Consider the following 17,563-nt stretch of genomic DNA (forward strand, 5'->3'; position numbering starts at 1 on the left):
AGTCAAGCAGGCCACAAAGGGCAAGGGAGCTAGTAGCTCTGTATGATTCAGCTGATATTGGACAAGGACCCAACCTCCTCCCTGGCCCTTTTTACTGTTCTAGACACGTGAGTAATACTTTACTCTGTTACAACCTCTCATCCAAAGTCTCTTCACATCACTTTTCTATCAGCCTGACTACTGAACAGCAGCGATATGGAGAAGTTCCTGATTAGTGTTTTTAAGTGTTTACAAATCTGACCGAATAAAGAATTATCAAGTTACATTTTGCTTTCTTTAAAGAACAAAACCGATTATCCGTTCATTCCTGTGCCATTTGTTGGAGATAACCAATTTTAAGTGAGATAAAACATTTTAATGGAAAAAGTCATGCATCCCGTTGTTATGAGACCATTGATGCCCATCTTGAAAAGAATAAAATGAATGACACTGGTTTCATATGTTACACTCAACATGCAGGATAGAAATGAATAATAGGAAAATACAAACTAATAATAATAATGTATCTTAGGATATGCCTCAGAATTTCTGAAGCACAATGGAAACCAGTAAGTGTTATCACAAAATTTTTAGTGTTCTTTTGCTAAAATATAAGTGTGTCTTTCTTGTGTTAATGACTTCAATATTATAGGAATAATACATCTAATACAATGGATGTATTAGCTATATAATTCAAAATACTGAAGGTATATATTTAGTAATAAATTTATTCTATGTATGAAATATAGCACTGAACCAAATCAAATCTTATATTAGAATTACTATTAGGATTAATATACTAGAAGACAAATAGCTTTTAGGTGAACTCGTAATGTGTGAATATGGATTCATAAAAAAAGACAAAACCAAGAAATTTACACATTTTATTGAAAGAACAAAAAATAAACAACATAGAAATAGCATACTAAAATGAATTGCATAATGCACACTTCTAAACACAAATAAGCAGTACAGCACTATAACTTGGAAAAAAAAAACCCCAAAATCAATGCATCTGCCCTATTGATAGCAGTTGAGGGAATGAGCTATTGCATTTTGGAGGCAAAACATTATGGGAACAGTTTACATTTATTAAATACAGTGATCATTATTTAAATCTATAATTGTTGCACAGGGCTAATAATTTTCTTATTGATAAGTATTTTTAAATTGGCATTTTTCTGCCCAAAATATGTGCTTCCATTTTCTACATTATACTGGATTGTTGTTATACAAATGCATAAAATTAGCCCTTTAAAAGAGTATATTTTGGAGCATCTTTTAAAGAAAACTTATTTAAATTATTGTAATTTGGGGGCATGTCACAAATTGTTCATTTTCTAATAATTAAAGCAACAACAATAATAAAAGGAAACTTATTTTGAAAAGGGCAATCCCAGAGTCCAATGATATAATGGTCATGTAATTCTCTCAACTGCTAGACACAAAAGACACAGCAAGAAAATAATTTGGTTTCCATCATTAACAAACAGCATCTGTATACTGGAATAAAGCTTTGGAATCATGCAGTTCTGTGACAGATCAATGTTTTAGGTTGTGTGTTTGGGGAGAAAAGAGCACTGCTTAAAGTTGGGTTACTTTTAGGTCTTGTTACAGGGTTGTTTTTTTTTTAATTAAAGTAATAATGATATACCTGTGACTTATTTCACAGTGATATGCTATAATTGAGGATGGGTTCTATTTAAAGATAAAATTCCTCTGGAATAACCCTGCTTTGGAGTATTGATGGGTGGTTCTCTTTCAGTGAAGAACAAGTAGAGGGGCTGGAAACTGAATTAGTCAAACTAAATCCTTTCCTGGGCTTAATAATAGAGGTCCTTTCATTCTCTAATTTTACTTACTTAAAAGACAGCACTGTGTTTAAGCTCCAAAGAGTGTGACATAGTGGCTGTCAGTATGCACCACATGCCATCAATTAACTGGTTATCTTTTGTGATGCTTCTAGGTTCATTCTTACTATTTTATAGGTGATTCTGCCTGACTTAAAATCTTACTATATTTCTATTGACCTTATGAAAATATATTCGTGTGGCTTATAGTTTCACAAGGAAATGTCAACACAAGAACATGGGTTAAGTTGGGGAAATATGTTGGTGATAAGGTTAAAGTTGGAGTTCCTAACTACAGAAGGAGTGAATGCTTACATTTTCTATCAATGGAAATACTGGTCAGATGGTCAGGCTGTTAGCTGTATGGCTGACTCTATGTGGTTATGGGCTCAAGGGGGGGAATAAAAGGACATTTCTAACCAACTGGCCCTGAGCTATTGGACAACTGTAAGGCTTGGATTGCTTTCTGGCTTTGGCTTATTTTCCTGTCTCTGTAAGTGAGAACTATCAAAATGGGTAGCAATATTAATAACAACTCCCTCAATCCCAAGATGGGCTCCTTCTCCAGGGCAAGGACAACAGGCCTCAAGATGGGAAGGACTCAAAGCCCTCATGGTGATCTATCCTTAAACCTTTCTAACCTCGACCTTTTCTAGGCCTCATCGCCTGGAGGCAACAAAAAGATAAATGGTGATCTGTAGGTGATGTGGGAGCTGAAATTGGCAGAGATGATCTGATTGAAACATTCTTTTACAGCTCTGATGTACACAAGATTTCGGCTAGTTCTCTTCTGTTTCGTTAAAAGAGTAGGAGGCTGAAGTGGCACAGTGAAGCGCTGTCTCATCTGATAAAGGTAAGTCAGAAAACAGCCATTTCTAAAATTGTGCCAGAAGCATTTTTTCCTTTGCTGAAGGGAATGAAATGCTCTGTGCTGGCCATACTTAACTGTTAAATTACATCTTTCAGTAGTTGTCAATTTGGTTTTGGCTTCTGGATCTTGAAGGGGAAATAGTGGCAAATGTTAGCAATTTGTCACTTAAATACATGTTAATTGATGTAACCGATATATCTCAATCGACCATTTTCTGTGAAAGATGAAATCTAAGTAGATCAGAATGGGAATATCCATCTTGCAATTTACAACTCCTTGCAACCATTGAAAGAAGACCTCAGCCAGAAACCTGCTGCGTGTGTGTGTGTGTGTGTGTGTGTGTGTGTGTGTGTTTACAGTGAGGATTAATTTAAAAACAAACGATCTCTGCTAGCAATCTTGCTAAAAGCTGAAGTACCTTAACTTTTGTTTAGTGCCGTTAGCTCAAGTTGACCTGTTAACCTGTAACCAGTCTTGTCTTATGACGAGCCCTAGCAAACTAGAAAGCCTCCACAACAGCAAAGCAACATCATGTTTTAGTTAAGTGTTGTAGCAAAAAAAAAAAAAAAAAAAAACCCTTCTTCTCAAAGCCTTAGAAATAACTCTCTCTTACTAACTTTTCCACTATTATCACAGACTTCTTATATCAAAAAAAAAAAAGCTCCAAGGATCGCTCTCATGGACTATGTACATAAGTGCAAAAAAGGTGTGTCTCACACGTTCGCACCCTAACTGAGACCGTCAGTTAACTGCAGCATATGTCTCTTCAACACTGTTATGGGGTCATTCCACAGTATCTGTATGGATGGTTTCACAAAGATGAATTAATTTAATCTGTGCTTTTGTCATTCTTTAACCCTCATTTGGATAGATTTGTAAAAGAGAATTTTTGTAGCTACAGCTATGCCACTTGAATAGAATGATTCTGAATAAGTAAGGTTATGGAAAGAGATCGGGGCATATTATAAATACGATTGTGTTTTGGAGTCTAAATACTGTGGAATAACCCTATCCACACAACAAATTCTATCAGCTCTAAAGCCTGATTCTAGAATCCAGATGTTGTAAACTTTTTGCCTAAAAAAGTCACACAAGGACACAAATTCAGTTTTCACATGGGAATTTGGATTAAAAAGAAAAATCCACCATATCTATTTCTGAGCTTTGAGCTGTATCTGCTACATGCTCACACTGTCAAAAACCACAGAGTTTACAAGTAAAATTTTCACGCACAAAAAAATGTCTAAAGGTAGCCATGTTGTAGGTTTGTTGCTAAAGCAACAACTAAATACAATTAGTTAAAAATTATTATTTGTATATAAAGTTAAGTTTGTTCTTAAACTGTGAACTGTAAGGAATAGTTATGAACTATACTCTATACCTTGTTGTTTTTCAGTGTCAGTTGAGGACCTATCTAGGCGGGTTGAATGCCTGTAGTAAAATCTTAAAGCTTCTCTAACTCTCCTTCAAAATTAAATTCATACTAATGATACTTAAAGATATGAAAAGGGAATAAAATAAAAACTTTAAAAAGTAAATAAGAAAAATGAAAACGTGGCACCAGTTAGTGAGTTGGTGCCCAGAACCTCTATTTGTCATTATATTTACAGTTTGATTAGGCTGTCAACTAAACTTGCAAAAAAAACTTGTCATACTCTTTTACATAGTGTTTATTCTATTGCCTTTGACAGGCACTGGTAAAATTAAAAATGAGGCCACTATCTTCCTAAATCTATTCAACAGAATTGGGAAATCATATTTCCCTCAATCATATTTCCCTATTTATTTCAAAGTGTGTGAAATGTAGAAGAGATCAAAGAAAGAAGATTCCAGTTTCAATTCGTTCTGTGCATCACAGCCTACCCTACAGACTGAAATAACTTGAAAACGTGTGGCTGCATTTTATACCTAAGAGCATCCTCATGTACTCTCCAAAGGAGTGGAGGGAGGACCAAATAACATTCCAAGTAGCACACAGGCCTTCCCTACATACTATTTAATAAAATTTGATGTCAATGCTGTCCTTAATCAGACATCACTGTGCTTACTGGTCATGCCATGAAAAAGAGATTCATGTTGTAAAGATTAATTTTATTTGGTTCCTGCTGATGGTAAGGAGGAGGTACTTGCTTTGCCCCCATTGGAGAGCTGGTGAGCTGAGGCTGCCCATTAGTGAACACAGCCTAGTGGTGTAGGACAACACTTATGGCAAGATCAAAGTGCTTTAGCGTGTTCAGAAATGGATGGCAAAGACTGATGGAATAGGGAGAGGATAGCTTTTCATATCATGATTAACTACAAATTAAAGACTCTAATTTAGACAAATGCAATGAAATGTGACAGCTAGTTGATGAATCGTGCTCCAATTGCAAAAGCAAATACTGCACGGATTTTATGAATCCATTTAATTTAAGTTTCTTAATCCTCTTTAGAATATACTTATGTTGTGGTCACATAGTGCTTTAAAAAATTTGACACTACTAAAACCCTCTTAAAAGAAAACCTTTAGATTATTTTCTCTGTATACATGACCTGTTTTATCCAAGTTTCAGCACGCTTGCATATTTTGCAAAAGGCTGAGAGGAATGGACAAAAACAATAATTTTGGATAAATAAAAAGAGGCCCTTGTAAATTAAAAAGCTTATAAAATGTTAACTAAGAATCACAAGTGATTAGAATTTTATATATACAGTCCATCCAGTAAATTGTTGTTTAGAGTCACTGATTAGTTTTGTGACTTGTCTTTTTCACCAGAAATTTATAGTCTAATGACTTCTTTTCTTTTCTTGAATAAAGATCACTTGAATAAGTCATTGCACAACTAGTTAAAGAGTGCTATCTTAAAATTGCATTTTTGTCAAAATTCTTTCACCTCTGATCAAAACCTTAGTGCTTTGAGTTTTCTTTCTTTAAATTCACTCACAAAGCAACTTTTAAAATGCCAACAATATCAAAAATTGTTGCACCAAAAATACCGCTACCCTGAATATCTCTCACTGAACCTCTTACTAAAAAATACATCATTATTCATGTCTTCCAGTGCTTAAGGCAACATGCAAACGGCTGTACCCTAGGTTTATTGTCCATGTACATCTTTGTCAGAAGTTTAAAAAGTTAAGCGAGACAGTATGCTGTATCAAAATGTGAAATGACAAAAAAGTTCATTTCACACTGAAAATGTCTCTGTCTCTTTTAAGGAATACATCTAGAGTAGCTCAGGTGCATCCCTCCTGGATTCATGTGATCAAATCTGCCCTTCCTGAGAGGCACCAGCACAGGTTTTACAAAACTCAGTTCCAAACACAAGTAATTTCACAAAGGCATATTCTACTTTCTTCTCTAGCAATGTCAAGATTTTGGGAAACAGAAATTAAGTAGTTCAAAGGACCAAAAGGTAAAAGTCAAGACACCTCTTGCTCTCTAACTCCAGACAATACTGTTAGCAGATGACAACGGCTCAATACAAGCAAGACCATTTAGAAATCCCTGATGATCATGATTTGGATTGATAATTAAGATCAACAGGATATCAGCTACTGAGGAGTTAATTTTGCTCTTTTGTACTCTGAGCCAAAATGATCTGCCTTGGGATGGAGTCTCAAATGTTCTGAAGCACAAACAATGTGAAAAAGGAGAACAACCAGGAGTCAGGAGATATTTCTGGGTCCAGCTGCTACCAAGTAGTTAGGCAGCCCTGGGCGAATCACATGCCCTGGCTGTGAAAAGGTTTTGCCAGTTCCACTGTTCTGTGATTCAAACACTACTAGCCGGCTTAAGGTATCCTAAATCAGATTTTCCCTTTGCTTGTCATTTTCATGAAGGAGAAAAATAAACTTGGTATAAACATCAAATTTGATGATTTTATACTTTCCAGTGAGAGAACACATATTTAGTAGAAAATATTAAATCTATCTAAATCAATGCAAACTATCATATGGTTCTACCACTGATTAATAATAGTAACTTTAATTACTGAGTAGGGTGGAAGAAGTATGTGACATACCATGGGAATTAATTGCTATTTTACTTGGTTATACAATTATTTCAAAAGTATTAGTAATGTGAATTCAGGTCAGCTCTGTGGAGTGTAGCCACTCTGTCTCATCCAAAGGGTGTTACAAACCTCTCTATTCGTCTCTATTATGATTTTCAAAACATATAAAAACAAAGAAATCCAAACAAACAAAAATAGAGGCTTGGTTATGATATGAGAGATTCCGCTGTTAATAAAGTTTGGGAAGGGCAACACTTAACATATTATATCACAGGCACCTGCTTCTTCACTGGAATGTTTAACAAAACTGGAAACTCAGCTGAACTGAGGCTAAAGACAACTGTGGACATCCTTCTTAGAACTTTTAAATAAATCGAAGAGTAATTTCAAATGGCTCCCTCCCTCCCTCCCCAGTCCCGCCATTTCTCCAAATCTATACTCAGACTCCAGCTGTGATGAACAGAAGAGACTGTCCATTTGGGGAGGAAAGGCCTCACTTGGAACCAATTCTCCTTCACCCTGACTGACTTTTCCAGACTGCATCTTACTTATTATTCAAAGAGTAGTCTAAAGAGCATAAGCCATTTGCATTCAGAAAGTGGCACTTGTATCAAAGGTTACATTGCAATGGTTTTTACACACTTTCCTCCAAAATGTAAAAACTAGCTCCAAGCCCCGCTCTCTCTGCTTAATTTATAACCTGTCATTAGAATACCTTTAAGCTTCTAAGAACCAATTTTTCAGCTGAAAATGACAAATGGCTCAGTTTTAGACACTCAACCTAGAAGACAGGATCCTTGAGCCACAAAAAATGTAATGGGCACTTTACATGATTTTTAGTATATATGCTGAGAAATTCACTTAAAGGTAAATTCTAGTTTTTCAATCTACTTAAGGAGTGAAATTCGGGTTAATGTTTTAAGAAGTTCCCTGTTATTTTCAGGTAATTATTTCTCTCTCACAAAAAAAATCCAGTAATGTGATTGTACTATGCAAGGTCAGATCTACGGGTACAAATTATACACATGCATGTTTATGAACAGGTTTTGGACACACTCAAAAGTGAGGCCTTTTAAACGTCTGCCTCAAGAAACCTACAGAAATATTCTAAAGAGAGAGAGAGAGCATATCAACATTAACCTGTCATGTTTTTCAAGCACATGTGTTTCTGTTTCCCATTAATAGCATTTTAGTTAAAATCAAACACCACACATTACAGCAAAACACTACAGTATGTAAAAACCTAACACAACACACCACAATACAATACACTGCAATACAGTAAGGGGGAAAATGGTATTGGATATATTTGTTACATTCTGAATCAAACCAACAGACTACTGTGTAAACAAAACGGTAAGGTAACACTTCCAAACAGACCGAACATTTATCCACCAAGAATGCACAATAAGCCAGCAGTCCACTGTAGAGATTCACTCAGCATAATGGTTATTGGAAAATCACAAAGAATAGTGTGATAAATTACAAAATGTTATGCTGTTCTACCTAATAATTCAAATAAGAGAGACAGATGGTAGTTGTTAGTTTTCTGTTGGTGTTTTAACATCTCCATTGATTGTTTGATGCTTTGTTTTTTATTCGAATTTGTTGGTTGGTATGTTTGTTTTGTTTAATATATTGACTGCACCATGCTTATTGTTGTGTTGGTAGAAGAGGACATACGTGAATATACATAGAAAGGCCATATGGAGGTTCTCACGGAGAGATTCTGATACTCCATAACTCTGTTGTTCAGAATTTCAACTGAAATGGAAGAAAAAAAAAGAGAAATATTGGAGGGTTATTGAAGTAGGGGTCAGGATACTTGGTTCTTGTTCCAGTTCTGTGTGTGAACCATATGCCAAGATATTCCCCACTCTGAATCTACGAAAATCGAGCTGTTGGAAATGCTCACTAAGGAGTCACATAGCATGACCGTCTGATAGTCTGTGGTTCTCGCTGAGTGACAGTGTGGACAGTTGCCCTAAGTTAACAGAGATACACTCGGTTGTTTAAGGCACTGTCTACACCATGAACATCCACCCATCCATTCACTTCCTCCAACAAGCATATATTGACAAAACATACTGGATTCCATTTTGAAATATGCAAATATTAGACAAACTTTAAACTTTTTATCTGTATGTTTTGGAGCCGTGCAGGAATAGCCTAAGTGTGAATTCTCGGTATACAGTATTTTACAAAATTACATTTTTGCACTCTGGAGAAATTTTCAACATCTGTTACATATTGCAATGATTATGATGTGCCAAATACCTCTAAATTTTCTAATGGAATCAAGTAAAAAAGAATCACTATTCCCAAACATGTTCTGTTGGAAAGTTAACTATATTTGACCACTTTTGTTTACCTTGATGTGAAGCAGCCCATGAGAATCAGGCAAGTGTTTACAAAGCCTATTATTCTCATGTTCGGTGCTATTGCCAACTTGCCACTATCCAAAATGATACCCCTGAAAACTACTACAATATACAGCTACTTCAGTTATTCCGTGTGCTCAAAGATGTCTTTTTTAAAACGCTCCTTATGATTGAAGGGACCTGTTATCTAATGTACAGCTATCTATATGCTCTGTCCAGAACAGTTAGTCTTCTGGGCCTGTGTGTCCTCAGCAGGAAAGAAATGCTAGCCAGGTTCTGGGGAACTAGTCCATCAAGAGAACAGAACTGTTGCCTTCTTTAACCAAGTGAAACACTCCAGGTGTGAGAACTTCAAGCTTTCAATGACTAATGGATGCAACTCAGAATCAGTGTATTTGTTTAATAACTCCCTATAATTATTAATTAAGATGCCTCAGCGTCTTGAGTGACTTTAAAAGTCACATGTTCCAAGTGAACAACTGCTCAAATTAAGTGTGTTGCCATTACGGGCTCTGGACCAGGCAAAGGAAATCAAAAGTGAAGGGGGAAAAATCCGAAAACAACAACAAAAATTACCAAAAAACAAGGTGCCATGATGTGAATGAAAATAATGATTAAATTACTAAATTATGTCACTCAAAATTGAAAACAGCTGGAGCAATTCTGCTAGACTTACATGGGAAGCAACACAAAGTGGCAGAATGTGAAAGCGCTATTTTCCATAATGTCTTTAGAAAAAGCATACTGCCTACTGTCTTTAAGATAACCATCTTAATCAAATTGTGACAAAATTACTTTGCTTTATTTCAATTAAAATAAAACAAAGCTAGAAAAATGTTAAAAGATTAAAATTCAAAATCGATCTGTGCCTTTGGCTAACCAATCATACCCCTTTAATAATGGGAAAACATTTGGGAATTTGTAAGCTCATTGGGAAAATACAATAACAGCTGTTATTTTCATATTAAAAAATTGCATATTTGCTGTCCATATTTCATTGTGGAAAATTTAGAATGCTTAAATCAAGCTGTACGTTATAAGCAGTGCCTATTAATGAAAATATTTACCCAAGTCTTTAGCAAATGCAACTGTGTAGATAAAAGATATAACCTACAAATATTATATTAATACTTAAAGAGACTTACTGTTCTACTGGTAACTTCTACATCTGTGAAACAAACATGCTGCTATTCAGTTCATCTATTGATAATGGGGGTATCTATAGTAGTAAAAAAGATTTTAGATTAAAATAGTTTCTTGAGAGAATTCCATTTATTTTGTTCACTCCTTGGACATGGTAATCAATAACCGTAACCAATTTCACAGAAAAATTTAGACATACTAACCATATCCAATAATAGTTAACTTTGCGAAAAGCACAGGTTAGAATGTGGTTTGTTTCCCCAAAGGATTAATGCTCTGTGTCCTAAATGTTTATCATACTTGTAATTGAAACAGCAGTGGAACTTGCAGTCTTTAAGAGTGGTTACCACTTTAACAAGGCAAAATGGCCATAATATTACACAATAATTATTGTAAGTATCTCCTTATAATTTCAAGACTCACCCCAAATTCATAATTTGCCTTGTGACTGCCTGTAAAAACCTCAAGCAAATGAAAATTAAAACAACACAAGCACATCTCATGTCGGTATGAGAAGGAATTTCGGATGTAATCACTGGGTAATGATAAGCATATCTGTGCCTTGGAAAGAAATGTGTTATCTTTCTTTCCAGTAGATCTAAAGGTAAAGGTGATGATAGTACTAAGTGAAAGTTCAAACGCAATAACCAAAACTGGTAGTCAACTAAAATAAATTCTCCTCTCAACCAATGAAGAAACATTTAAAAAATATTTAGTATATACCTTTGAGGATTGGTGTGGTAGCAACAACTATATATATAAGATGTCAAGAGTGACATCTGTAACCAATTAAAAAAGAACACTCTGCTGACTCATCTCAGGATGAGCAGCAAAGCAGGAACATCCCTCTAGAATATACACAAAAAGAGAAATTCTAAATGTAACAATGGCTAAAGAAACACTTAAGAATAGGGACTAATGTCTCTCACCAATCCCAAAAGCATATACTGTGCCTTACCAACACACCGTAGTTAGCTAGGTCTGAACAGGTGAAATAAATGGCCAAACCTGATTGATTGTAGCTGTTGCAGCGAAGGGAACGCTGGTGGCAGGTGGTGTTGCTGCAGACACAGTGGTAGGTGTAGCACCGTGCATCATGGGCACTTTCAGTAGGAAATCATGGAAGCAACACACGAGGGGGTGGAGCATTTACGTAACCGTGACATACACGATGGAATGGGGCGTGGCAGGTATCACAGCAACAAGCCATGTAACATCATCATGATGGATACACCAGGGTGCAACATGCAATCACAGTCAGTGCAAAGCAACACAGCATGGAAGGGGGAAATATTTAAAAAGAGAAAAGGGGAAAGCCAATTATAGTTACCATTAAGGAAAATGGAATCATTCTCAACATTTAGTTAGTTTTTGAGCAGAATCACACTGTAGTTGACTTCAAGGGCCAAATTTTCAGAAGGGGTTACAATGGGTACCTATGACAAATCTGAGTTTACCAAGGCTATCTCTGTGGACAGCTAGTCAAGCAGAAATCGCTATGAACAGCTAGTCAAGCAGAAAAGTAACTGGGTTGCGCATTCAAAACGGGAGTAGGGAACTGTGAATTGGTGTTTGGTTTCGCTAACTCATGACAGACATGAGTGCTGTCACTGGATTTGCAGGTGCAAAGATATACTTACCTGATCTGTATACAAAAAGATCGTAGTTTGCTTGGTGGGTATGTGGTAGGGGAGCAGATAAAGAATACAGTGGCCTATGCACGCAGGTTTTTCAGCACACCTCTGGCAAACCCCTTGCACACTTAGGCTACTTATGAAACAACATAGGCCATTTATTTATTGTTTCATAAACAGCCGAAATTTCCAAGGGGTACTTCATAGTAAATATCCGACAAAATCTTGTCTTCACTGCAATATTACAGCGACAATGACTAGCAGCTGCAACATCTCTTTCAGGCTGATTTCTCTTTGCCTTTTCTAGTTTCTATGTCATTTTGAAAGCTTCTGGGATGCTTTCCTTATTTCTAGCTCATTTTGGATAGCAAGCCAAGGAATTAATGTGTGAATGGCATGTGTGCATATGTGATAATTTGCATCTATAATATATCGATTGAATTCAGATTTTCTGAAAGTCTACAGAGAAAATGAATGGCCTGGAGAGAGGAAAATCAACACATGCAACGTCACAGAAACCACAAATGTACCCCAAATGGTGATTAACAGAAACTCTGTAGTTATCTCTCATGCTCATCTCATCTCTAGTTATCCATTACCTATCAACATCCCTTATTGTAGCACATGCCAATTCTAAAAACACTCTTGTTTTCCCTTTGGGAGCACAACAACTGTGCAGAAAGCAGCACCACTGAAGCATGCAGTTTGCATTCCTACACTGAGCTCTTAGGTGAAAGGACAAGGGAGCAGAGTCACAAAATGGGAAGATGGAGACACATTTCACGAACTTGCAGAAGTATGCTCTTCTAATCATATGCATATGATGCTTCTGTTAGTACCAGTGGAAATGTTTTTAATTCTGACAGAGCACAGCTAATAACAGGGGCCTTCTGACAAAGCACAGCTAATAACAGGGGCCTCACCTGTTAGTGAGTGCTACGACTATGTAGTTGTCATTTTGACCTTTTTGTTTTATCTTGATAAACCTGTTAGTCCCTTTTGGGCTCTGCATCGACTTTGGTTGACCAATGGGATGGAGGTCAAGCTGTTGCGAACTCTCAAAAAGGATAAAAGGAACTGGATTGATATGAGATGGTGGGGTGAGGTGGGATAATTCCTCCCTGTATGGAACAGAGCTATTTTCTCCTGGTCTGTTCCTGGCGCCCATGGAAACTATAGGAGCTGTGAACTCCCTAGGAGTTCTGAGAGGGAAACAAGTCCCTTTCCTTGTCTTCTTCAGTGTTAGTGATGTACAAAATGGTTTCGAGATGGCTACCATATTGAATAGGTGGCTAATTAAAGGATCTGTGTGCAACTGGTTATTAAAAATCACATACCCCCAAAGAGTCATTTTGAAATGATTCTGTGGTGCCTGGTTTCCGTGCAGATGGCACTTCCTCCTAGAAATCATCACAAAACACTACAGAATGCTCTAGCTTTGCTTTTTTGCAACATCTGAGTATTGAATAATTTTGATCTTATGGATAACTTTTTTTTTTGGAGGAATTGTTGTGTTGTACTTTACAAATTATACATTTAAAATATTTTAAATATTTTACAATTTCTTAGTAACAGATGTAAAGCTAAGAATAAAACTGCCCATTCTGGCTAGATAAGGAAATGTTTCAAAATATTTCAGCTACTATTTTTAGGGTGAAAATACAGAAATGGCAGGGTCGGTATTTGACCACAGTGGCAACCAACTGTGAGAGTGTAGGACTGTTGTGATTCCACAAAGACATGTAACAGACAGCACCATATTAAACCTTAAATACTCAGAAAATGTCCAGCCACGTCATCCAGTTGCTTGTCTCTTTCATAGTCACGACAGAAAAACACTTTTTTTCAGACTGTAAAAAGTTGAGAATTTTTGTACAAAACCTACCAATACTTGAAGCAGGTACCATGCACAGTATTGGCCCTGTACACCATGCAGAAAAGCGTGAAAAGTAAAGAAAAGAGATATTTCATTATTGAAGTTTTACTGATAGAAATAATTTCTAACTAGAAAGATATTCTTAGCAATATTAATCAATCAGCACATGCATATCCAGTAATCTCCCATGCTCACAATTACAGCTTAAGATCCCAAACCCAGTTAATCAAAGTAATTCTTGGATTCTTAGGTATAAAAATGAACATTAATTTTTCTTTAAGGGTATTAGCTCACTTAAATTACATATTTATTCTGGACGAATACATCCTAAGTGATTTTGATTATGAAAGGAAGAATTTTAATTTATTATACAGACAATTTTCAAAATATGCACCAGGATCTGGCAGCTGGTGCCAATAAGTTGTACTTAGGGCACTAATCTATTATCATTGCTTTCTCCACCTCGCAACCAAGGACTTGACTGTGAACATATGGCAAATAGGCTTTTCATCAAGAGGGGGCTCTCAGCCTGACAAGTTTTTCTTTTGCTATTAATTAAGGAGAAAGGGTTTCTTCTGATGTTTTTGCTTGTAAATCTAGATTTTAAATTAGCCAAATCCAGCCCAACAAGTCTAAAAATTGTGTTTTTAAATGATATCATGAGGAACTATTGTGGTCAGTTAACTAGACAAAAGACTGGATTTTTATGGCTTCTTTCAAAATTAATTAACTGATTAATGTATCAGTTAACCAATGGGTTTCTTCACGTCCAGGCATACAATACCATGTGCTTAGTATGTTTATAATAAACAAGGTTTCTAAATTAATTTTTAAAGCATGTAACTTTCATTTAACAGTTTCCAAACTGGGGCATTTATGATTCTGACAAAAAAAAAAAATCTACCATACTCCCAGGGGTTAGTATTTTCAACTTATTCCTAAGAGACTATATGCTTGTTCTTAAAGTACTGAACCACTGGAAGAAAAGTAATTCCCCTCATATATGATATTTGTTTGACCTCAGCTCTTCTGCTTCTGGGCCTTGCATGAATGCTGGTTTGAGACCATATCTGGTCATGGAAATAATTTCATTTTGCCAGCTACAAATCAACCAGCGGCATGTGGGATCTTGCCGGACCAGGGTTCGAACCCGTGTCCCCTGCACTGGCAGGTGGATTCTTAACCACTGTGCCACCAGGGAAGCCCCCTATGATATTTATTTGAAAAAATTATGGCTTAAATTTTTCTTTTCAATTTAGTGCAAAACTGTTATGCTATTAAATATAGTTGAATGTAGGAGGTAATAAAATATGCCACAAAGTGTCAGGAAAATGTGATAAACTGCTATATATTTTATATTAACTGGTTTAAGAGTTAGAGGCTAAAACTACCTGTTTTAGATATATACTACGCTGTATTATATTGTAAATGCAAGGGTAGTTTTATTATAACTATCTTTGGCATATCAAAGATATATGGACTACCTATTTTTGCAATGCTGAAGCTTGGAAACTTCCTCTTTTTTTTTTTGAGGGCAGACCATTGTCTTTGAAAGTGATACCTAAGAATCAAGGAATTAGTTTGAGACTAAAACAAGTGAATCAAACATGAGAAGCAAAAATTAGGAAATGCTCAAAAGAAAAATGTTGACAGTGTTTCCTAGTTTGATTTCAAAACCATTAATTTTCAGGAATCACAGGAAAACAGTTTGTTCAGTGTACAAACAGATTGAGCATAGCTGCCTTGTTTTATTTCTAACCACAGTATCTGTTGACCGTTCTCACATAAATGCTCTTTGGAAGCTGGTGGGCACTGTATTCATTCGCAACATCAAGCAACTCATGGTGCCCAGAGCCCCGTTCTCACCTGCAGGGATAAATGCCGGCTGCGGGAGTTGCAGGTTAGCCAGAGCCTGCTGGCAGTGGAAAACACTGGGATTAAAGACCGGGGTGGCACCATTGGTCTTTTCAAGCGCCGATCTCTTTGGTATCAGTTGAAGTGCACCGGGCTGCAGGGCCTGTGAGGGAAGGGTGGATTAATAAATAGTATTAAGGAAAGTAAAATATGTACACAAACCAAGCAAGCAGCAGTTAGATAAGGTCTGGCCTGGGAACCCTTTGCAAGGGTCGTCATTGAGCAAGGTAACCAACTTCAGAGATGAAGCCGTTGACTATATGAGTACATACTCAGTCCAAAACAGAAAATAAACATACAGGGGGGAAAAGAAGCTTTTCAACGTCACTAATTTAGACAAATTAATGAAGCTGAAAAGGACCTCATCGTGTGGGCTGGATGCGACAGGATGCTGTTGCCAGCAAATAATCATTTAAAATTAACATCTAAAGGATGCTCATCTCCTAACCTATTAAAATGAGATCAGCAGAAGCAACAGATATAGCAGGAAAGAAATTTTTGCCAGTTACAATTCCAATATAAATCTAGGAGATAAATGGTATGTAGGTGAAAAAACAGATGTCAGTAGATCAGAGTCTAAAGCTCCAAAATCCAAAATTCAATTTATACAAGGATTTCAGGTCCAAACCCTATAACTGTATATTTCCCAACTAACATGTAAGGAAAAAACAAATGAATTAATCTGCCCCCGCCACCTCACCCAGATACCATAGATAGTTAGCAAAATGTATGCAATTCTCACTTATAGAGACTTGCTGTGCATTCCGATATGTATTGCCTGCTTTGTTGTAACGTTTAATTCTGAAACCTCTTAGCGTTTTAAAATCCTCCTTTCATGTCTACAATTCTTTCAAAATCCCACTGTGCTTAAAATATTCAGTCAAAGCTCCCCCTGGATCAGATTCATTGGAGAAATTTGACATTACTTTACATTTTTTCCTCAGCAGATTGCACAGTACTTAAAAAACTTGTCCCAGCAACAACGATTGGGTATGCTCCAAATCCTTAAGGAGACGGGCACACTTATGCTGAGTATCTAGCCTTCCACAAGCCGAAAAGGGGCATGCCATGACCTCCTTATTCCTATGGACAAGAAGGCCTAATGATACCTCTATTTTCATTTGGGAAATAAATATCACCCCTCGAAGTCTTTCCTTTTAAATGCATACAAGCTGCTTTCAGTAAAGTCAACCTGAGCTATGCACACGAACGCGAACAGGGTAAAAATCTCTGCTTCGCAAAGCGTTTCAACTCTGAATCTTTAAAATATAGAAAGCTTAAATTTCTTCATGCAGCCTCCTTTGTTTAATCTTACCTCAAACAAATTCCTATGGGCCAGTGTTACTTTACCTTTAAGACGCTGCTCTGATCAGCCACTCAGAAAAGAATTCTATATTGATGTTCAAAAGTACCAGTTGAAGACCTTACTATATATAGTATGTTTAACTCTCTACATGGAAATTTGGGGCTGACTTATATGCATTCTAACAAACACACCAAAATCATCAGAAATAGGCACATACATACGAAGGCTCCATGACTGAGCATTGGACAGGTAGGTACACCATGGCACAGGCATGGTATTCCTTGTACATCCCATGCATATGAGAACCTTTATTTTTAGGGGGCCAACTGTATTCCTCTCCTTTACAACAGGGTGCGTTGTTTCTGAACTGTGTGCCACCAACAGAAATAATCTAACAATTGGAGGCTTAAATTCTGCATTGAATATTCTGGATTCCTTCCTATTTTCATAGCTTAAAATTCCCTCATTCAAAATAATTTAAGACAAAAGATATTTGGTGAATGAAGTCTTTTTTAACGTTCATTAACAAATTCTGCTGTCCAGATCAAGGCAGAAAATAAGTTTGTTCTATTTTGGTACTCAGCTCTTTCACAAAGTATTGGGTTCAGTTCTGA

General features: G+C 36.5%; 1 protein-coding gene across 8 annotated transcripts in view; it reads right to left on the minus strand.

Annotated features, from left to right (window-relative positions):
• Positions 1–849: 849 nt before the first annotated feature.
• MBNL3 (muscleblind like splicing regulator 3) overlaps positions 850–17,563 on the minus strand; it is a 128,506-nt gene continuing 111,792 nt past the window's right edge. For 6 of the 8 annotated variants that reach the window (XM_032620139.1, XM_032620138.1, XM_032620137.1 and 3 more), the window contains 5 exons: positions 15,596–15,746; positions 13,739–13,774; positions 11,228–11,322; positions 10,222–10,295; positions 8,331–8,459 (listed from right to left, as the gene is read on the minus strand). In XM_032620139.1, coding sequence (XP_032476030.1) covers positions 10,239–10,295; positions 11,228–11,322; positions 13,739–13,774; positions 15,596–15,746 — 339 coding nt within the window. In that variant the 3' untranslated portion in view covers positions 8,331–8,459; positions 10,222–10,238. Of the gene's footprint in view, positions 8,460–10,221; positions 10,296–11,227; positions 11,323–13,738; positions 13,775–15,595; positions 15,747–17,563 lie in introns of all 8 variants that reach the window. The other 2 variants (XM_032620143.1, XM_032620144.1) reach the window with 2 other exon arrangements.

Source organism: Phocoena sinus, chromosome X (genome assembly GCF_008692025.1).
Source record: "Phocoena sinus isolate mPhoSin1 chromosome X, mPhoSin1.pri, whole genome shotgun sequence".
NCBI lineage: Eukaryota > Metazoa > Chordata > Mammalia > Artiodactyla > Phocoenidae > Phocoena > Phocoena sinus.